Genomic DNA, 24,699 nt, shown 5'->3' on the forward strand with positions numbered 1-24,699 from the left:
TGACACCCTTCCAAGTTATGAAGTAACATTATTAATTATTTTTTTGATTAATTTAGATATGTCAAAATAATAAAATTATCAAATGTTAAGTATCTTTTTGGAAATTAATTAATATTTTATTAATTACCAGACGCGCAGCAAATCTTTAATTATAAAAATGTCTATACGTGTTTGTGTATTGGTTGGTTGATAGGTCCGGCTGTTCAATTTCTCTCTGTATTTGAAGAGAAAGATGAAAAATAGCCTAAATCCAACCAAGGGCCATACAAAACTTTCCTAAAATGAAGAACTCAATTGGTTCTGTTGTTATCGAAATTTTAAAAGACAATCTAGGAGATCTTCATTCGAAAATAATGCAGAAAAATAGACTAAAACTATCCTAATAATTTAAGCTAAAAACTAAATAGCTCAAAACCATCCCATGTTCAGTGGTTTGTGAGATTTTAACGGACAAATTAAAAACAGTTATTTCTTTAACTAATAGGATGATAACATTCATTCATTGATTTATTGTCCATTTTCCACTTGAAACAGTTTTGGCTGCTCTATTAATGAAAATAGCTGGTCTTGTTTCTAAAAGAATCATATGTTGAAAAAACCATTTGTTGATTAGATATAGATATGTCACTATATAGGTAATACTATTGATATTATGAAATAAGTAAGTATTACTCTAAAAAAAAACCAATAACAAAAAATATTAATTATATACATATGTTTTCATTATTAATTAATCTTATATTTTAAGTTTTACTTATTTACCCCCTTTGTATGTTTCTTTAAAATCATTTAGAATCAATGGTACTCTATAGTTCGAAATATACGTCTGTCCGTATGACACATTTAGTTGGAAACGTAAATTTCTCGTCTCCCTTTCAAGATAGACGGCTGAAATTTCTAATGGATTTTTGTGTTTTTAGATGTAAGAACAAGTCGGTTTTATTTTCATGATTTATATTTAGTCAGATTTTTACAGTTAGATTATTAAGCATCTACTCTTTATGCTTCCTTCGTGATATCTTTTTATAATTTCATGCTTCGCTATTTATCGTTGTTATCATCATTTTTATCAATATCTACTACTAGAGTTGGGCTCGATATAATTATCTCGCTATTGGCTAGGTTTATTTAATGTTTTATGTTTTAATGTTTTATTTAATTAACCCTATTCTTCCATTATCTTCTCCCTGACGATTCCTTTCTTTAAACTATTTTCGGATCTTAATATTTTTTATTTCAAATTATTGTCCTGAAAGGGTTAAAATGTTCAGTTAACTGTTAAATTTTAGTTCAATATCTGACCACATTACGCACGTATCGCTAGTATCAATTTATTCTAAAACTAAGTTTTCTTTTATTTACTATATTATTGATTTAAATTATCTGTTTTATGGATAGAAATTTAATACTTCAATATAATTCAAATAGCAACATCAAATAAAAAAAATGAATTTATTCTTCATACAGTAAAATAATGGGTCTTATTGTTCTGGTCAATGAGAGTTTATTACAGATTATTGGAGCACTATAAGTTTTAAACATTTATTGCTTGGAAAACTTGAGCTCATATATAGACATTTATTTCCTATATATGTAGATCTGTCATGGATCTTGATGCAATAAAGCAGGCTGTTTTGTAAATGTTAAAAATTGGAAGATTTCATTAAACAAAAGTTATATAAGTATTAAATAATAGTTAAAAAGGCTTTATAATACGTTTCTTTTTTAATGACTATCTATTAACTATCGGCTAATTATCTATCTATCTTTATATTTATCTGATTATCTAAACATTTATTTATCCGTCTATCTATTAAGTGTCCATGCATCCAGCTATCTTAGTCGAGCTATGTATCACAATCTATTCTATATCCCCTAACTATCTATTTTATTATTTATTTTCCTTACAACTATTTATTCATTCTATTTATTTTTTCATAAATAATTATCTATCTATATATCATTTATGCATGTATTTATCAATCTATCAGTCTATTTTTCTGTCGATATGTTTTGCTTGTCTACCTTGTAATTTATTTATCTATCTATACATTTAACTATATATATATTCATTTATCCATCTATATCGCCACTTGTTCGTCGATTAATCTATCCATTTCTCCATCTATCCATCTATCTATTATCCATTTATACATATTCATCTGTCTTGGTGTATCTATCTATTTATTGATCTATCTATTTATTCATCTACCCATTTATTGATATGTATCTATCTATTTCAGGGTGGTAAGAAAGGAGTGGCGAAGATGGGTAAACGAAGTTTATTTGGACGGGCAAAACCAAGGACAAATGAAATCGAAGAGGAGGCTGCGAGAGAAGGTAATACAGTTTTACCCCCAGTATGGGCCCTTGAAACCGATTGATATCCGCTGGATTAGAATCGGTTTGGAGCCACATTGAAAATAATGTATCATATCGTGATATAGACAATTTTTTTACGAATAATAAAATTAAAATCATTAATTTAATCCTAGTTTATTTGTTATAGGTCCTGGACTTGATCTTTTTTTCATTTTTCAATCCGGGGAAAGCTTTTTTATAATACAATGCGATATATAACTATGCTTAATTATTGAGCAGAGATGTTGGCCTTTTTTTTTACAAAAAATCTGGTATTTTTTATACCATTCAGGCTTAGGAAAAATTAAACTTACTTAACCTATACTAAAATAGGAGACTTTTTAATGGAGGGACATTTATACTGTGAATTATAATGGTACCCAAAGTTTTATTAACACGGTTTTAAATAAAATCTTTTATTTATCCTTCTCGTATTCATTCGAATCCGGTGGATAGGAACCGGTTCTCATTCATACGAAAAAACTATGTCTAGCATCGTATTATATCCAGCTTTCTACAAATATAAAAATGTACAATCATAAGATTAAAACCAGTTTTTTTAGCCGGTGCCTTCGGCACCTCGGGGCTAAAAAAAACTGGTTTTAATATTATAATTGTACATTCTATATCCGCGGAAAGCCGTTTATAATACGATGCGAGAAATAACTATTATTGTATCTCGAATTTGTTAAATATAAAACAAATCTAGTTTTTTAAAAACCATTTAATATACAGAAGCGGATATCTTATTATGTAAATCTTATCGTACATCGATTTATCGAGGTTTGTGATTCTTAAAATTATATCAAAAAATATTTTCATACATTAAAAGAATCTTGCATATCCTTGAAAAACACCAAATGAATCACTTTTCTGATATGCAATGAATACCAAAAAAATATTGAAATATTGGGACGTTTTTTGGCACATTTTAGTAGGACTATACACATTTAGGAAATAATTTAGAATTTAATTCATTTTAGTAAAGCGCAGCTACTCCGAACAACCAACAGTTAATCCCCGTTAGCACCTAGAAGCTTTTGTTGTTTAAACAATACACACGATTAATAAAAGCAAGCATTCTAAAATGGTTACTGTATGACAATTTACTGTTCTAGTTAGAGGGAATTGACATTTTTTGAGTAATGATTAAACTTCCAGCTGATTTTTAAAATGGTAAAAGGTTGATTTTTTCACTTAGGATTACAGTGGGCTAAGGCGCCGCTGCCGAGCCCTGTTGACACAAATGTCCTTGTTAGGAAATATTTTAGAATTTAATACTTTTTTGGTTCTGATCTACTTCCGACCAAATATTTGAATTTTAAAAGTATTTTATTTCCTTATTTCTAATATTTACAGAGATTAGTATTTAAAATTTTGGCATCAATTATGAAAGTTACTCTATATATCACATCGTGTATTGTATTATAGACAGTTTTCCATGGATGGAAGTATGAAAAAGTATTAGATAAAGAACAGTTTTGTTGGCCCGACGTGCCAAAGTTTAGGCTAACAAAACTGAAATTAACCTATAATGTTTTAATCCAGCGGATATGAAAAGGAATAAAAATCGACCATTCTTAATTTTTTAAAATCTTCTAATTATTAACTTTTGATTTTAGAAATACGAAGGACAAAACGAGGCTCCACTCCAAAGCTGAATGCCCGCAGGGGTAGTAAGGGAAAGGTAAGATTAATATTTTCAAGGAAGAAGGGGATATTAAACTGTAAATTACAATGTTACAAAAAGTTTTATAATAACTTTCTTGCAGTCGTTGACCCAAAAACTTAAATACTTTTATTGAATCTTAATTGGTAGATTCAATCTAGCAGTTTCCAAACTTTTCAACCAATAATTTTAATCATTAGAAATGGAAAGTACATAAATTCATCTCCTTTGCCTTATCCCTTCATATAAATGGCAAAAACGTATATTATTTGTTACATGGCCTTTAATTAATCTAACATTTTTCTGTACCATATGTATCATTATGTACATAGATTTATCATTAGAGGGTTATTGTTTTTATTCATTTTTACAGGGGGAAGGCAGTTGCAACTTTAAAATTTCTTTCATTTTTGTAGTCAGTTAATTACAAATAATCGAATTTAGAATCAAGTAATAACTTACAACAAAATTGTTGGGTCCTGGGAAGCATGTTTTTTATGAAGCTTAAGATTTCATTAAATGCTGAAGCGATGAATTTCTCCATTTAAGGGTAGCTTTACAATTACATAGGTTCCAGATTGGTTTTAGGCTATTTTATGTTTAGATATAGGGTTTGGGATGGTTTTAGGATATTTTTTCTTCCTTTGAATACAAAATTATGAAATGTTAGGGTTGCAGCCTAACCACTAGTAATCTAATAAAGTCTAAACAAATATTTGTTCTTGAATAAAGCAATACAAAACAAAGTTGGTAATGCTTTGAAAGCATAGGGCTATTTTCGTCCAAACGTTTTAACCACTAATTTTAATCTCCAGAAGGGGAAAGTCATTGGGGATGTACATTAATTAATCGGCCATTGTCATCCCCTGTTTTTTTGTGGTAAAATTAAAGGTGCACGCGCAAAAATAAAATATTAGTTAAATTACAAAGTAAATATGAGTTATAATTAAGAGGACATTCAAACTTTTATTTTTATCCTCTTTTAAATCTTTCAAACTTTTATTTTTATCCTCTTTTAAATCTTTTTTTATTAGAGTACATGAAAATCTGGTGTAAAATCCAATTATCGATTATCCAATTACTAAAAGTTTCTTTTTTGCTTGTATGTATTGTCAACAAATCACCAATCATGATATTTTTGTTCAGCTCTTTTATTTTGGGTCTCTATATAGTCATAGGCATTTTTCGTAACTTTATATTATGGACGTACGTACGAACAAAACCCTGATGTTGAGTAGATGGTCTATACAAAATTAAAATATTCCATAAAAGCAGAGTGTATCTTTAATGTAAGTAAATGAATGGGATTAATTAATGATTATAATTTTTCCTACTTCCGGAATATTATTTAATTTAATGTGAGGGTGGGTCATTAATAAGAAATTAATCTACAAATAACTAGTAAAAGATTAGCTTTATTAAAAGCGAAGCTTTTCTAAAATTAGAGTATGTCCGTCCGTACTTCCGCGGATAGATCTTAAAAATCCGTAGGTCCATTTATAAATGATGATTTTACCTTTTACAATTATTAATTGTTATTCTGTTTTAAATTTTAACACTTTCCAAGGGCTAGTGTTCTGTTTCTAGAGCCTTGCTTTAATGAATATTGTTATCCTTGTTTTTCATTACAAGAATACAAAATAAAGAAGGCATATGTCGTATCATATGCTTTTGCATAACGTTAAACAATAATTAATACTAATTTAAGTTTTTTCCGTGTTTATTTTGAAAATTAGAGGGTAGGATTTTGGAGAAAGATAAATCCTTAAATGAAGAAGTAACATGATGTCTTTTTTGTGTATTTGTGTGTTTGGACCTATATGGTTCTCCTTACAAGAAAACTTTTGAAATATTTTGTGGGTGGGTTCCTTAATCCTCGCAAGAAAAATTTCCAAAGTAAAAAATACTAAAACATAGAGTAGATTGTTGTGATTTGATAATGTGATACATTATAATTAATTTTGAGGATTATGAATTGAAATCTACAGTTACGTATTTTTACATGCTTTGACTAAATCAATGTTGAAGGTCATTAGTATTATTATTCATTACACATCTTTAAAATAATCCAGTTCTTATCCTTGAAGTCACGTATAGAGGGAAAACATGGACCATAATCTTTCAAAAAAAAGCAGTGATTTTTCTATGTGCGATTTTTATCGGAATAATAGCGGTACCCTTCCCAAAAAATAGTTAAAAACCTATAATAAGCTTTATAGTAAAAGATAGTCAGATCGATCCATTTTTTGTCAAAAGGGCTAAAAGACCATTATTCATCGTCTTTAAATTTTTTATTGATAAACAGATATATTAAAAAAAAAATTCCGACCCCCCTTTCCCATTGATCTTTTTATCTCATACCTGCTACAATCCAAATTAATAATAATTCTTAGTAGCCGATGAATTGTTAATTGGTTCGGTTGCATGTGGCGTGGCTGCGGCTATATAAATTTCTGTATTTTTAGCAGCTTCCGAGTTCAGTTAATTTCATAAGTTTAATGGTTATCACAATTTTGAAATAACATATCAAAGAGACAAAGAGAATTAAAAACTTGATGTCATGATTTCCTTTTTTAGTTGCGAAGCTACTCTATAATTCCATTTGCCTACCCGTCCGTAACGCTATGATGGAAATCCATTTTCTCTGTTGTTTTTTAAGATAGGCGGCTGATTTTTTATGCCAATGGAAGATAATGTGATTAATTCTAATCGGAGAACAAAAATTATTGCAAAAAAACTATGTATTTGGTTAAAAATCTAAATTTAATTTATCTTTCATTGTGATATCCTTGACTTACTATGTATTACATGACATTTTGCTAAATGAATTAGCACAATAGGTTAATTAAGTATAATTTTATAAAAAGAAAAATATTTTTAAAGGATTGTATTTTTGTCAATTTTAACACCTAACCCCCTCCAAAACAAAATGATTCATGGCTAATATTAATTGGATATAATTTGATATAACAATGTCATTTTTAGTGATTTATTTACAAATTATGCTGAATTTGAAAATTAAATTTAATATTATTTTGTTCAATTTTTTTTTGATAATCTTGCTTTTATCAAAACTCAAACATTCCTTGGCCATATGAGAAGCTACATTTAAAGGAGAACTATATCGATTCAGCGGTTAGCAAGATCCTTCGGAACACACAGACACACATATTATTTTAGATTGCCCGTGAGCAGAAAAACAGTATAAGAAAATTGAAGAAGAAAAGAGAGGGAATCAAAGAAATTGCTCGTGTGTTACCCCAGGTAAATATAGGGGGGTGAAATAAGATGTTTCAATCGTTTGACGGGGTAATCTAATGTATTTTTAAAAATTTTAGTGGGGTAAATGGGGTGTTTCAAAATTTGAGGGGGATAAACATTCCTTTATTTCCACCCTTTGAGGTCCAAGTACCTAGGTATATCTATCCACATAACTAAAAAGTACCTATCTACATATGTATCTCCTTATCTATGTGTAATGTGTATTGTGTAATGTGTATGTCATTTAGGGCCATTTGAGATGGTAGGGGATGGGGGGGGGGTGGAGGTAATTCTGGGCGATTTCCCTCTGGAGGGTTGTGGTACGCTACCAAATTAGTAATAAAGATAGATGTGTCTATTTATCTATCTATTTATCTATGTGATAAAAATGTATCTATCTATTTGACCACGCAATCACATATATGATTATTATTTAGAAATTAATAAAAAGTTTGGACTTTCCACTTGACTGATTAAAATAATAGTCAAACAACACCAAATTTCATATGTACATATCTAAAGGGATACTCTGTTGTAATATATTTTCACAATTTGAGTGTGGCTTACCAACACCAAATGTGTTTTTTTTTTCGGAGGGGGAGAGTAATCGGGGTGAATCTCTCCCCCTTGAACTTCCTTGATACCAATTTTATGTTTGTTCTCTGTCTGGTGAATTTTTATTGTAACTTTTTAGATCCAAAATATAATTAATTGTAATTTAAATAGATTCGTAAATTTTTTATTCTTATTGTGTTTTTTTTTAGTTTTTTAAAGATAATAGTCTCCCATGTAGCAACATAAATTACATACACGAAAGGGTTTCAAGTTCAATGCAAAATATGAAAATATTTGTTGTTGTTGAATTTTACACATACTAATCGGATTGTCCCATACATATTTCCCTTTTTTGTTCAATATAACTTTAAACTTTAAAGGAAGTGTTTTCCCACCAAAATTGAGCATTAGATTATGTTTACGAAAAAAGTTTTGGATCCATTCATACTGGCAGATACAGGTCATCCAAAATCCAGGTTAAATCAGTTACGTTTCTTACTTGTAAAAAACTGAATATTCTTTTGATCATTTTTTGCTCAAACACGAAAAAACATTGATACTAGCTTACCAATGCCGCTTTTTGACTTTTAAAGACCCTTGAATTTTACCGGAAAATTGAGGCATCTGTGTAGTACCTGTAGAGTTTTGCTGACTTGAAAATAACATGTTAATACATATTTTTTCCTGATACTATAGGACACCGATATAAAAAGATTATCGAGCAAACCTCCCCCTCTCTCTCTCTCTCTCTCTCTCTCTCTCTCTCTCTCTCTCTCTCTAAGGTTAAAGGAATAGAAATAGAAGAATAGAAGCATATTATGAACCCTTTTTTCATCAGATCTAAGAAGGAACATTTCTAGCAGACAAAAGTATTGTTTACTTTCGACTCAAGCTGATGTGGATTCTTAAGAAATTATAGACTCGCTACTCGATAGTGAGGCAAAATAATTTTTGTGAAAAATCATCCAAACGCACATTGAAAATCTACAAAAATTAAACAAAATCATATGTTAATAACCCTTTAAGATTTTATTTAATTTTTGTAAATTTTTTTATTCGATTTTGGAGGATTTTTCACAAAAATAATTTTGCCTCACCAGCGAGTAGCCAGCCTAACTTTTTTTTTAAGAATCCACCTCGTTACTAAGCTTTCAAATTTAAACGAAATTTTTGGGCAATTAATTCTGATTCCGCAAAGCTTTCTACTAAGAAAATATACTGTTTACAGCTGACTTTTATGTATGTATGAAATGAAAAAAAAACATGCCTTCGTAGCAAAATGTGTACACAATTTCAACCAATGAGATCCAATGTAAATTCCGATGCGATTCTCCTATTGGCTCAATCAGACATTCCCTCTCTTTCTTAGTACCTTTATTGTTAAAGGACCCTAAAGGGCTCTTAGGGCTTAGTTAGTGGAATACTTTTTACATAGTTATACATTGTTTAACCAATAAATGTATAAATATAGATGTATAACCCAGACAACTATCTAGGTCCAGTGTTATCGACCTTTTTCGTCTTCTAGCAAATTGCTTTCTGCTCTTGTGTAACGACGTAGCTGTGATAATATTCCCGACGCTTTTGGTTTGTATTCAAAGACCAAATGAAACAGTACAGGGTCGATTGGATTGTGACTTAAACTTACAGTTATTTAACCCATTCCCTCTCTAATTTTGAACACTATTTTGACTTTTAACGCGTATAGAAGACAAAAGAAAGTGATGTATACAAAAGTAAAATCTAGCAATGTTTATCGCTTGACAACAACCAAATCAATAATGCATAAAACATGAAAGTTCCATCTTTTTATTCTTCTATACAGTTTCAATTTTTAAGATCAAGTTGTTATTTCCAGCGCTTTATACAGAACTAGCGGCTACGCACCCTAGAGGCCTCTAGTGGCACTTTAAATGTTTTTTAAAAGCGAAGCTTTTCTATAATTAGGGTCGGTCCGTCCGTACGTCCGTCCGAGATAGATAGCTTTTATTCGGTAATTTAGGCATGTAAGAATTGGCCTATCGATTTCAAACTTTGCATGTTGATTCCTGTAGTAGTTAGGTACGATTTAGACAGCGTAGCAACTCTATAATCATTACCAGAATGTCCGTAAGTCCATTTCAAACATGTTGATTTTTCTTCTTATTTAACAACAAATTTTTATGTGATCTAATTATCCGATTGATCTGATTTTTGGTATATTGATTCCTGGGACAACAAAGAACAATGTTATAAGCGAAGAAACTCTATAATCAGGTCCTAAAAATGTAAGCATGTTCATAAACATTATCCTGTATCAAGCAGTTTTTCAACAAATTTACTTACAATTTTGCTTCGACTCTTATACTTTTATACTCTGATTATTCAGTTCAGACACTATACAAGTATTAATGTCCGTTTGTCCTACCGTTTCAGTGCTTCGCTTTTATGGATGTTGTCATCCTTGTTTTTTAAATAATACGTAAACTTTCTATGTTGCGTTCAAGTCTTTACGTAAAAAAAATTGATTTATTTGTGATTTCTCTTAGGAGGGTGGTGGTACCCTCCCCCAAAATAGTTATAAACCTTCCCGTGACCTATGAGACACCGATCGGTTCAGCGGTTAGCGAGATCCTTTGGAACAAACAAACTGACAGACAATAGACAAACACACATACTGTTACTTTATTATAATAAGGATTGAAAATAAAAGCATAGCAAGCTCTAATTAGAATGGATTTATTGATTTATCTTTTATCTAATTAGTACCTACTAATTGGATAAAATAAACAGGAAACCTGTGTTAGGACCAGTAAGTATTTATTTTCGGCTGCTATGAAGAGATAGTGGATATACGTTATTATATTGACAGGGTCATTTATCTTCAATTTAGCCTATTTATTGGTCAGTTCGTTAATCCAGTAGAGGGGGGACAGGATGGGGTAAATGGAGGGAAATCGTCGTTTTTTGCCTGCTACAAGTTTCACTTCATTAGAACATGAAAATCTGGTGTAAGATCCAAGGAATAATATATCCATTGTGGTTGCATTATTTTTATCTAAATTATATTTGTGTTTTTGAGATTATATATCATTTGATTTATGGTGCATTGTTCTTAAGAAATATTTATCTTATTATTTGTAATAACATATGACTTTATTTTTAAACTTTATATCTATTTAGGAAGTACGAGATGCTAAAGATGGTCTTGAAAATGGAGAATATGAAGGTATTGTTACTAAATCTTTTTTTTAACAAGACAATGGACGATAAATTGATGTCATTGATGATAAACAATATTACCTCTTTAGTAGATCAAAATTATTGGTTGAAAGTTGACAAACGGACATCAACACTTGTATAGTGTCAGAACTGAATAATCAGAATATAAATGTATAAGAGTAGAAGCCAAATTGTAAATAAGTTTGTCGAAAAACGGCTTGAAAAAAGCTATCCGTCTCGGACGGACGGACGGACTCACGCTAATTATAGAAAAGCTTTGCTTGTAAAAATTGAGTACCTTAATAAGTTACAGTCTATCAGTAATCTAGCATTTTTTTAACCTTGTAAGCATAATTTTGTTTCTTTTATGTGGGACTTTTTATGCGTAAAAAGTTAAACCAGGGCGGAAGGGGATATTGGACTAAAAATTATGCTGGTACCCATAATTTTATTTGTCAGCTTAAAAACTTTGGCTTATATTTGTATTATTGAATTTAAATTTATTGGTTAAAAACTTGGAGTGTTCAAACATTTCAAAAGTAATTAAAATTTACAAAAGGAGTAAATTTGTTTATCATCATGGGTATATACATATATCATTCTTTATTCCCAATCTTTCTATCTATCTATCCATCCATCCACCTACATGTAATATCTATTACATTTCTATCCATGTATATATTCTTTGATATATCATAGTCTATCGATATATTTATTCATCTATCCTACTTAACCAATCCTCCACATAGACAACTATGTATTTATACATCCATCCATACGTCTATTTAGCGATCCATTTACATATCAAAGTCTATCAATCTTTATATATCCATCCTGCCACATATCATTGTGTTCCATCTTTTATAAATGTCCATTCATCTATCCATCCATCCATTCATTAATCCATTCACGTATCATAGTAAATACGTCCATTCTTCCTTCCATCCATCCATCCTTCCATCCGTCCATCTATACATCCATCTATCAATCCATCCACCCATTCATACATCCATCTATTTATCCATCTATCCATCCATCTATATATCCATCTATCCATCCATTTATCCATCCATCTATCCATCCATCTATCCATCCATCTATCCATTCATCTATCCATCCATCTATCCATCCATCTATCCATCCATATATCTATCCATCTATCCATCCATTTATTTATCCATCTATCCATCCATCTATCCATCCATCTATCCATCCATCTATTCATCCATCTATCCATCCATCTATCCAGATATTTATCCATCCATCCATACATTCATCCATCTATCCATCCATCCTCATACCCATCTATCCATCCATCCATTAATCCATCCATCCATTCATTCATCCATCCATCCATCCAATCATATATCCATCCATCCATCCATCTATACTTCCATCCATCCATTAATCAATCTATTCTTCCAATCATCCATCTATACATCCATCCATTCATCCATCTATTCATGCATTTAGCCATCCATTCACCCATCTATCTATATACTTTTATATATACTATATATTTTCACCTTGAAAACCAAAAGAGAGCCAATACCAATTATAGATTATTAAGGAAGATGATTTTTGAAAAAATAAAGAATGACAACATTATGTTGCTGAATAATAGAACAAATATTTGGTAGAGTGACACAAATAAGATATAATTCTTCATACATCCATGTAACCTAAGACCATCGTAACTGCTGGCTTATTAGATTTACATTTAGGGAAAGCTTTATGTTGATCTTATACAGTTCTTATTTTTTGTTAGAAAAATATTTAATTTTTCTTTAAATAATAAAAGAAACATTTTTTTTTATTTCTAAAGCCACAATTCCCACATAGATACATCTCTAATAAGATTTGATCTAGCAGGTTTAAATAGGTGTGAGTTAATTTAGGAACAATTTTTGTACAGTACGTTTCTTGTACATATTAGTCGTTCTCCAGTTTCAGAGTCTTAGAAAAGTTAATTTACTAAAATGTACAAAATAAAAAGGGGTTCATGAAACCTAATATAATTTAAGTTCTGGTGGTGATTTGCCCTTGTACTTTTAAAACTTGTGTATATTGTGAGTCTACTGGGTATCTATCATCAGTAAACTCTATTTATCAAGATAAAAATAGTTTGTTCCTCCCATAATTACTCCAGACCTTATTTTAAAAATTGAAGGCGATAAAAAATGTTCCAAAAAATATTATGAATTAAAACTGCCTGTAATCTTTTGACTTAATTAAGTTAAAATTTGGGGCTTGGTTAGTTGCAAGGATTTTTAGGCATAAGGCAATGGACGATAAATTGGCGAACATCTCCAATGATAATAAACAAAATTTCTTTTTTAAAATTTAATTATTTGTTGAAAAATTTGGACAATGCTAGCTTGAACCGACCAATGAAAATTTAATTAAAGTACCCAAGGTTTTTATTATTTTAAGCAAACGATTGCATTGATAACAACTGGGGGTGGAGGTAAAGAGTTTTTAACCCCCTCCAACTTTGAAACTCCTCATTTACCCCCCTCAACATAAAAAAATACATTAGATTAACCCCTCAATCCTTTGAATCCCCTAAAAATAACAAGCTTAGACGTCACTGAGTAGGAGAGTAGTATAAAAAGTAGTCCAATATCCCCGTATTCCCTACTTTAACATGTTATTAGATTGCTGCACTACTTATGAACATAATTATCCTTGTATGCTAATCTGAATGTCTACTTTGTATGTATCTAAAACTGACTGAATAACTGTCTACCTGTCCAAATATGTTAATATCTGTCAATATTTATCTTTCATGCCTTTTCAAAAGACAAATTATTCTTTAACCTTAAAAAATCGTAGCTAAGCTTTGAGTCAGTACGTTGGTCTGGCAAACACTATAGGCAATAAATTAACTTAAACTTGTAATAAAAATAAACAAAATTACCATTTTGTAAATATTTTTTTATACCCTGCAGGGATCTGAAGGTATAAGACACTGAACTTAAATTTTTTACATCCATATAATATTGTTAAACAAAATAACCCCTTCTGTATATTATTGATTAAAACGTATGTACACTGCTACTTTAACCTACCAATAAACATTTGATAAAAGCACCCATAGTTTTCAAGCCAACGAATAATTGCATATGTTTATAATAATTTGGACACTAGAATAATATACAATCCAATGTCCTCTCCCTTCTTGCTAATACCTTAACACTTATAGTACTTATAAGTTGTCATTCTTCTTACATTAGAATAAAACTAGAGAATTATTCATTTAAACAAGGACAATTATGTCTATAAATAGTTCTCTACACATTAAAAGAAACCAGGGAGGGAGAGGGCATTGGGCTGTTTATTACAATAGTCCCTAAAGTTTAATAATAACGTTTTCTTAATCGTTGGCTTAACAACTTTGGGTACTTAAATTGTATTGGATTGGTTGGTTTATTAGGTTGAGTGTCTATACGTTTCAACCACTAATTGTAATCTACAGAAAAGGTAATTTTGCGTATAATCATTGGGGATGTAAATAAATTTATCGGCCATTGTCTTATCCATTTAGATCCCTGAAAAGAAAGTCTATACAGAAAAAAGAACAATATTTTATAATACAGAAATAACATTGATAATCTTCTGGTATGTTCAGTAAATGTGAGAAAATGATAATAATGAAAGCAGCTTATTGTTGTTAGTTTAAAATAAAATTAACTATTTTAAGCGCTATGTTGATAATACCTATTTAAATTGATAAGGAGTGATTAGTCTAAGTTAATTCTGCTATATGTTGTCACTCCCTTGACCATAAACGGTTTCACCAATGACCATGAAATTAGTGGCGCTGCTACTCTATAATTGACTTAGTTCTGTTCGACATTTATGAAAGAGCGTTATCAATACAGCCTCTATCTTACTTTTCTTTTCGTCACTTTGAATTAGTTATGCATTCATGGTTTTTGTCCTTTAAATTCTTCTAGTTGCTGCTTCCCTAGCATCTAAGGGCAAATAATAGCCTTTATCATTCCAAGACTGGATTTCAAACATTAATTATAATCTATTAGGTGATTAGCTAGATATAGTTTTTTTTGTAATTTCTGCGCTACTTATGTACTTATGTATATGATTGTCCTAGTTGTAGTTTATGGACAGATATTTGTTTGTCTATCATCAATCATTTTTATGTTGATATTTATCATTTCTGTCTGACTCTTGGTTATCTTTCTATCACTCTATCTATCTATTTATCTATTTATCTACCCATCTATTTACCTTTATTTTTGTTTCTTTATCTGTTGTCATTGATGTACAGTACATATCTATCTATTCACCTTATAATTTCTTAAATGTAATGAAAACAATCTCGTTTCGCCCACAGGAACAGATGGTCTTTTCAATTTTATAATTCTTATTCTATAAATAATTTATTATCAATTTATCTGTTCTTATCTGTTATCATTATCTATTCGGGCTAACCAGTAAAAAAATAGACATAGACGTTCAAGGGTGGGATCAAAGGTGTGTTTACTCCCCTCAAACTATAAAACCCGTCAATATAAGCCCTTCAAATTTTTAACAAATATATCAGATTATCCCCTCAAATCTTTGAAAGCTCTCATTTACCCTCCCCCCCCCCTCCCCCTAAATAAAAAGCTTGGACGTCCTTATAATGTATAATTATTCTTATTTTAGGTTCAGATGCTGAATCAGTGTATGTCTCCAAGAAGTTACTCATTCGTCAAATTCAAAAACAAATAGCTAAGGTAAATCATTTTCATTATTTGCTATACTGAGCACTGACTATAATACGAATCGATAAATAAATATCATTAGTTTTAAGTACGTACTTTTCTTCTTTATAGGAACTGCAGAGAAGAAACGCTTCTTATGTACTTGATAGGGTAATATATGCATCTGAAAAAAAATTGTATCTGTAATATATTTGTGAAGATGAATATTTTTTCATTATTTACTAGTTAAAACATTTTAAGCTTCCATGAGAAGCACAACCCAAACGGACCAGCAATTTCTGAAATGTTTAGCTTCAAACGAAAAAATACCTTACCACTTTATACTATAGGATATTGATTGCATTCCAGCTTAAATTCTATTTAAAACCTTCTTTGAATAAAAATTATTCTTATTTAAAAACTTAATTAATCCTTTGTATGTATGTCAAATAGTTTTGGAAATATGCCCTTCATTATTAACCAAAGTCAAATTAAGGATAGGTATAGTTATTCATAAAAAAGGATTAAAAGTGTAAAAATGCATTGCAAGCAAATTAATCTAGTTGAAGCTTTTTATAGTGCCTATAAAAATGACGTCCTACCATTTGTCGATTAAAATATTTTTGGCCTGCAATTTAAAATTTATTCTGTGTATTGGCTTATCATTGGTTATTTGAATCGTAAAAAGAGCTTCAATCTAGGTACCAAAAAAATTCTGCCGACATTTGATCGCAAAACATTTGTTGGAAAGCTTAAAATGGATTAGATTTGAAACCTTAATAAGGTTAGGATATCTTTCAGAAATAGGTGGTATTTTTTTGTATAAGTACAAAAAAATTTGAATAAAAATCCGTATCTAAAGCCATAGAAAAACTGACTAATCTTGTATGGAGTAACCTAACTACATATATTTGAATTTAGTGTTCTTGTGGGTTTGATAAAAAAAGTTAATAGCTAATTTTATTTCTTAGAGAAGTAAAAGTTACTCTATAATTAAATATATAATTAATTTTCAATTTTAGCTCTAAATAGAAAAAGTAGAAAAATTGGGGTGTATATTTTAGAGGCGACTTTTTTGGGAGGTAGGAGGTACTCTCCCCCGAAACAGTTAGCTATAAAATGACCTAAACGAAGCTTCAGTGAAATGGAGAACCATATCGGTTCAGTGGTTGGTTAAAAAGAGAGACATCCTGTTATTTTTTATTGTTATAGACAACAAAAAATATGATATATAAATAAAAATATTTTGGTTATTTTTAAAGAAATCAAATATAACCATATAAGGGCAAAAAAATATTCTTTTTACATATGTTAATTTTAATTTAAATCTATATTTTGAAACAAAGGATAGTTAGAAATTTGATGTTTTTCAATCAATTATAATTTAAATTATGTATGGATTTAAATTAACGGGTTATGTATTAATTCAATCAGATTGAATCAATCAAAATTGAACGTGTAGAGTAGATTGTTTTTAAAACTAATCACTATTGAAGTATAAATATTAAATATAGCTTAATGTTTTATCCAACAAAAATGACCCAATCTGTGATTTATTGGCAACATTTGCTTAAAAATCCTTTTTTATATAAAAAGAAGTTTATATATTCTTTTCATTTGCGTCTGTCTGTAAGTCATACTACAAAAAATTAATATCAAAACATGCAAAAAGAAATTATGTGAAATCTTTCGTGATTTTTTTCATAAAAAAAAATTGATGACCACTGAAAATCTGCTGTTAGTCCGAATTTCCATTTATTTTTTGCTTCTATACTTATAGTTGTTGTCATCCTTGTTTACTTTTAGGAGGTATATGAAGGGAGAGAAAGTGTTTCTGAATATGATTCCTGGTCTGATTTAGGTAAGAAATTATATTTCCTACTGCTGCTTAAATTTTCTTCATTTATCAATAATTGTATTCAGTTATAAATATTTGTTTTATTTATCTTAAGCAAGCCGTTTAATATTGAAGATGAATTTTGAAAACATCAATAGATTAAGTTATTTTAGATTTTCTTTTTTGATATGCTTTTATTATAACAAATAACTATTTTCTGCATGGTTACCTATAATTTTTAGAGGAAAATTTTTCCTTGGCATATGAACCTATTCGATAATCCATCAAAATATTTATGTTTAAATATATTTACCCCTGTATCTATCTAATAATATATTTTAGAGGAAAATTTTGCCCTGGCATATGAACCTATTCCACTGTCCATCAAAATGGAAACATGGAGAAAAATGACAAAGGAATTTTAGAAAATCAATTATGAATCAGATAAGTTTACAAAGAAAGTTAAGAATTATAGAGCGCTCTAAATTACGATATCTTTACAGTAACTGTTAAGATCTAATTAAGATCTGTTAAGACTTAGGTAATATGAACCTTTCTTGATTTGCTCCTATTCCTTTTCCAGATGCCTTCTACTAAGGGAAAGAGGGGCGGAAGGGGAGAACGCTTATTCAAAAAGTCAGAAATTTAGTTATAGTACTTGTACTTACTAAACTTAAATGAGAGACAAATTAATGCCCCCCCCCCCCCCAATCGGAATAGGGTTAATGAACATCCTATTCTGTCTGCAGAACCTTGGATCAAATAATATTTACTATACACACTTGGGATATGAATTATCCATTAATCCGTTGCAGTGCATAATTAGAACTTCAAGATAAAGATCTGAAATCAAAGGTTGGATTATCTGAACTTGGAATTATCAAGCCTGTCTATCTATCTATCTTCTCTGTTTGTTTTGACCTTGTCTATCCATTTACAAATTACTGAATCTATCTATCCTATGGTAACCCTGAATTGAAACGGTTTTACACGAGAAAAAATAAATACGTGTTAACTGTTAATTACTTTTAGATGAGTTCAATTTAGACTTGGAACATTTTTCCTCTTTTTTTTGGTGAAGAAAAGGAACTGTCTTAAATCAGTTTTTGATTAAAAACATTTTTTCTGCATATCTCTAATATGAAAAAAAGTCGAATATAGCAGGGGGGGGGGGGGGTGCGAAATAATTACAAACCCGCAACAATATTTTTTACAATTTTATGCAAATTTAGCACATCTTTCATTCATTGTCTTCTACTATATATCTAAGGTTTAGGCCAATAAAATCGCAGCTAACAGAAATTTTAAAAAGTCTTATATAAAAATAACAGGATGTATGGCTAGCTATTTGTGTGTAGTTAAGGACAGGGCTAACCACTGAACAAATACAGTTCTCCTTTTAGATGAGACTGCTTATAGATACAGTGAAGGTTTAAAATTGTTTATGGGAAGGGTACCTCACCCCTTCTATGACAACTTACCACTAGAAAAAAAATAACTCCATTTTTACATTTTTTTGTAAAACCAAAATTAAATGTGGAAGTTCGACTCCCCCCTCCAATTTCTCTGGAGGCCTCTAGGGGCATAGGTCCTAAAATTACTTTAGAATAGCTTTACTCCTAACCAGATAAAACAAACTGTAAGAGTTTCCTTGAGGTTTGAATGACAAAATTACAATTTGTTTATTTCTACAAATAAGAAAACTTGAAAGGTCAAGAACGTATTTAAAGTTAACGCTGTTTTACGCTTTTATGTACTTCCTACCCTTTCTTACAAGTTATTTTTTGCTAATAAAGATCTCAAAAACAGCAGGAGTGCATTCTTACAAAACTTTGGGTACCAGTGTAATTTAGAGACCATTGTCCTCTCCCTCCCGGAAAGGAATTACACTTCAATACCCATCTGGTAAGCGTTAATATTTAACTAGTAATTTAATTATATAAACTGTAACAATAACTTAAAATTAAGTTTCTACAATTAAAGTCAGTTCTTATGTCAATAACCAATAATTAAAAGTTTATAAAACAAAAGTTTTATTAAAAATGACTTCTCATTGGTTGGCTCAAAAGCTACTTTTATAATATTTGTTTATTCGTATTGCAGTGTAAAAACTTTTACCTTTTTTTTTGCAAAAAAAGATTATTTTGTTTATTATCATTTTGGCCGTTAATTTATCTTCCATTGTTTTATCCCTGCATTTTCCTTTCTAATTTCTCTAATTATATATCTGTAACATTAAGTTTAAAAGTAAAAGTTATTAATTGCTATCTTAATGGTGGATAATAGATACCTTTTTCATGCCTCTTGACCACGCCTGTCTTTCCATCCATCCGTTCATCTGTCTATCTAATCTAAAGATAGGGGACATTGAATTGAAGTAAATGTAGATAAAATATACTTTTCAGTAATATTAACATAAATATTTCAAGCTATATATACTTTGTGTTATCTTATTGTATAAACCCCCTTTGTGTTCAGGTAGGGAGGGGACATTGGGATGTACATTGTACGCAGGAACCAAAACTCAAAAACTTTGTAAACTACTATGAATTTTGATTTTGGTACTAAACTTAAAATGTCCAAACTTTTCAACCAATATTTCTAATCTAGAGAGGATATTAGATTATCACCATCGGGGATGTTTATTATTTATTCCTTAGATCCCTATTTACGTTGTATGAGGATGTGTTAACTTAAAATGACCACTAAACCATTTAAAACTGGTCCTAAAGTCAAACAATGTCATAGTGTAACAGCTCACTTGATTTAGCTTTGATCTAAATACATATATAAGAGTTCTTGATGTGATATTGTTACATAAAAAAATCCTCGAAACCCTAGAGGTTTAATTATTCTATTCCCCTAATAGGGCCCTAATACTGGTCTCAACCCGGGAGTTTAAAGGGATAAGACAATGACCAATAAATTGATGTACATACCTAATGATGATACACAAAATCAACCCTAAAATTAGTGGTCCCGAAAGTTGTTAAACAAATGAATAAGAAACCATTATTAAAAACTTTGGGGACTAGTGTAATTAACAACCCATTGTTCCCTTCTTTACTGGTCTTAAAACTTAAACTTGTTATTACTGTCTTACTAATGGATATCATTGTCCTTATTGTGATATATATTCTTTTAAAATCTTTGGAACTGGGTTGCACTAATTGCTCTGTTTCCACTCATGCTCTCCCCGTTTCCTTTATTCTTATAATGAACAGGGGGGATACAAAATAACAAGAATTTTCACTTAAAGTGCCTGAAAACTCTACACTTTTTTTAAATTGAAGATGAGCATGGGTAATTATTCGTTTGTTTATTTATTAATTTAGGTCGGTTTAAGCTAGGCTATATTGAGTGATGGGTAGGCCTGCAGGGTTAGGCACCGCAGACATAAGCCCCGAATGGCGAGAGCTATCCTTAAGGGGTTGGGTATAGAAAAAAAACTAACCATACCCTATTCTCAGTTTTTTTCTTCAAAAATAAGCGGGAAGAGGCTAGGGTTGTAATTAAAAGTTGATTGAAATTAATAATTTTCTTAGAGTAGCCATCGAATCAAAAACCCCACAAATTTTTACCAAAATATTTTCTTTAATTTTGGACATAATTTTTATTGTTTTAATTGTAAAAATATTGTTTTTTTGTATCACTAAAACCATTTCTAGATTAATTAGAGTCTCAATGATCACTATATAAATATACAGATTCGACTGAGGTCTGCCTGTTCAATTTTGGTCTGTAATGTGTCTCTTTTTCTTGTACCCTCCTTAATTTTTAGCTTCATTATATCCTCCTTATTATATAAACTAGTAAGTTTTTTTTGATTTGTCCGTTGAGATATCGCTAACCCCTGAAATGATTAAGTTACTCATTTTTGATTATTGTTAGATTTTCTACCTCAACCCTCTATCAAAGAATAAAGATAATATGGAGAAAAATAGCTTTAAACCATATCAGGACCGTAAAAAGTAAAAGTCAATCGGTTTAGTGATTAGCAAATTTTTACAGTCTCACTTCTTCATATATTAGGATGTATCAATCTATTTCTAATGTATTTTTTTTTCGTTTATGCTTGTATCTATCTATCTATCTATATATTCCTCTATTTCTAAAACCTCTAGAAACTTGATGCTTTAACTCTTTATCTGGTTGGATGAACAATTTAACACAACTTTCTATTTCTACGTTTCCGCGGACATTAATATATATTCTGCACTTTTAATCTATTCTATTTATGTAATAGTTGTGTTATATGTATATGATTGGAGACAAGTGTAATTAGGTAAGTTTGTAAAATAATGAAAATGAAACTTTCAACTTGACAGACACCAAGTAGACCAAGAATATACATTATGCATAGCCAAACCCCATATCTTCATTGTATGAAACCCATACATATGAACAACATATAAACTGCACAAAATCGGACATTAATATTTAGGAATAATCCATAAAGCACTTTGTCCACTATTAAAATATCTAAACACTAGCGGCTACGCACCCTAGAGGCCTCTAGTGGCACTTTAAATGTTTTTGTTTGTTAAAGTCTCTACGTTAACGTTCGATACCTCTTTACTTTACGTTGAAGTAACCCGAATCTAAAAAAAATTCGATTTTTTTGTCATTTCTCTTGGGAGGGTGGTGGTACCCTCCCCCAAAATAGTTATAAACCTTCCCGGGAACCATGAGAATCTACCCTGTTAAGGAGAACCCGATCGGTTCAGCGGTTAGCGAGATCCTTCGGTACAGACACACAAACAAACATCATGTTACTTTAGTATAAGGATATTACAATTTATTGAACAATTGTCCCTAATCCTTGTATGTTCTTAGGGATCTTAAGGGATAAGACAAAATTACTCCTTGTGTAGATGAAAATATTTTAGATAAAAAGTTTTGACCAACCAATCAAGATTTTATATGAGTACCCAAAGTTTATGAGCCAACAAATGCTAGAAAGTAATAATAAAATCTGAATATTATTTTAAATCAAATTTCCCCTCCTTTACTAAGACGTGTGTAGTTTTTACTGACATCTCATATCTTTCTATATTTCTAGATATCTTCAGTAACTTAAATTTTTTTCCTAAAAAATATCTATTGTGCTCAAAAGTATAAAAATTTTACTATTTTAAGATTAAAAGAGTGTTATGTAATTTATGCATGTATATTTTAGATTTCGCCTTTCATGGATTTAATCACACTTGTTTTTGTCATATTTAAAAATTATATTTTTGAATTTTTTGAATTAACACTATTTGAATTTACTATTTTTGAATTTTTTTAATTCACACTTTTAGTCTAATATCTTATATTTTTTCTCGTTCATCCATGTTTTTTTAAAGCTGAATATAAAGAAGAGAGGATTATTTAGTCTTGTCCTACCTCTGCCCAGACTATAAAGTTTTTATTAGCATCAATGATACAGCAATAATTTAACCAAATGATAAATGAGATAAAACATTTACTAAATGGTTTTAAACTTGGTTTATATTTATCCACCTATCACTTTAAATCTATCTCATCTTCATAAAAAATTATTAAAATTTTTTTATAAAATAGCCTAAAATCATCTTTAAATCTTTAAAAAGGACCAGGCGTTTAAGATAGTCTTACTACTATTTATCATATGATAACAGGGATCTAAAGGGATAAGACAATAGCCGATATATTTATATACATCCCCAATGATAATACACAAAATTACTACTTCTGTAGACCACACTTAGTTGTTAAAACTTTTGGAGACTTAACTTACTGAAGCAACCAATCAAAATTTAGGAAAAGTACCCAAAGATGTCAAGCCAACGAATTTGAATATGTTATTATAAAACTTTGGGGACTTTTGTAATAAATAGTCCAATGTTCCCTTCCTCCATGATAGGATAACCTTAAAACCAAACGATTTAATGAAAATATTAGCTTGTCATAAATAGCTATAGGCAATGGGCATATTCTTAACAAATTAAATTCATGAGTTTTATAGATATTTTTAGTAGCGAATCTTGTCTATAGTTTATAATATATGTCTGTCAATAACGCTGTACTATGAGGGAAATTATATTTACTCGGCGGTTACTTAGGATAGCAGCTGATTTTACGAACAATTTAATTTGTAAATCACTTTATTTGTCACCTAGTTCTTTTTTGATTATTTCTGCTGCTTCTTAGGATAACAAAAAATAGTGTAGTATAATTTAGCTTTGATTAGTGTACATTTTTATACTCTATATTTTACTTTTTCCATCCGTAACTTTATGGGGTTATCTCAATTGCTGATTAAGAAACGACTGAAGATTTCCTTTACCAATAAGCAAACAATATATAATTTACATGGCCAATTTGTCTATCTACATTCTACAAAAAAAATTTCATTTACGACAACTGAACATCTTTTTTATTACTCGCTTGTCAGTTTGTCCATCCATGATTTGTTTGCTTCGCTCTATGGATGTTGACATCCTTTTCATTTTGTGAATGCATCCATTTATCATTTAGATTATTTATAAGGTCAACTCTATATTCAATCATACTTTTAAAATTACAATTCAATTGTGAAGTTTTTACATGATAAAATAATTGAAAACTTAAAATTATACATAGCATATAAAAGAAGGTACTTCAAATAGGAGAATTAAAAAGAGATTACACCCCCCCCCCCCCACACACCAAAAATGCTTAGGCGTCCTTCCTTATATAAAGACCAACATTATAAAAAATCGAAAGGACAGACAATTTGAACTTTAAAAAGTTTTATAATAAAACTAATTTATCTTTCGACCATAAATTTTTATTTTATTTTTTATTATCTTTTACTCTTTATATAAACCCTTTAAAAAGAACAGTAATTTTATAATTATGGTATGTCTGTCAGACTGACGAACCCCAAACTGTCCCAGTTTTGAGCGAGACGATTCCTGTGACGTCATATAAAAAGGGAAAGGGGGAAGAAAATCTCTTCCCTTTTCTCCCATCTCTTTTGAAGAGATTTTCTTCCCCCCTTCCCTTTTTATTTTCCGAAACGTATATGACGTAACTGGAATCGTCTTGCTCAAAACTGGGACAGTTTGGGGTTCGTCGTCAGACTGACTGTCAAATAAAAC

At 30.1% G+C, this 24,699-nt stretch overlaps 1 protein-coding gene across 1 annotated transcript in view; it reads left to right on the top strand.

Annotated features, from left to right (window-relative positions):
* LOC145328596 (uncharacterized) overlaps positions 1–24,699 on the top strand; it is a 37,382-nt gene that overhangs the window by 1,083 nt on the left and 11,600 nt on the right. Inside the window, exons 2-8 of the mRNA XM_080172339.1 lie at positions 2,244–2,340; positions 3,984–4,048; positions 7,211–7,294; positions 11,009–11,054; positions 15,719–15,789; positions 17,563–17,617; positions 17,936–18,007. Of these exons, the coding sequence (XP_080028465.1) occupies positions 2,244–2,340; positions 3,984–4,048; positions 7,211–7,294; positions 11,009–11,054; positions 15,719–15,789; positions 17,563–17,617; positions 17,936–18,007 (490 nt within the window). The remainder of the gene's footprint in view (positions 1–2,243; positions 2,341–3,983; positions 4,049–7,210; positions 7,295–11,008; positions 11,055–15,718; positions 15,790–17,562; positions 17,618–17,935; positions 18,008–24,699) is intronic.

This window comes from Acartia tonsa, chromosome 9 (assembly GCF_053477335.1).
Source record: "Acartia tonsa isolate MP-2025a chromosome 9, ASM5347733v1, whole genome shotgun sequence".
Taxonomy (NCBI): Eukaryota; Metazoa; Arthropoda; class Copepoda; order Calanoida; family Acartiidae; genus Acartia; species Acartia tonsa.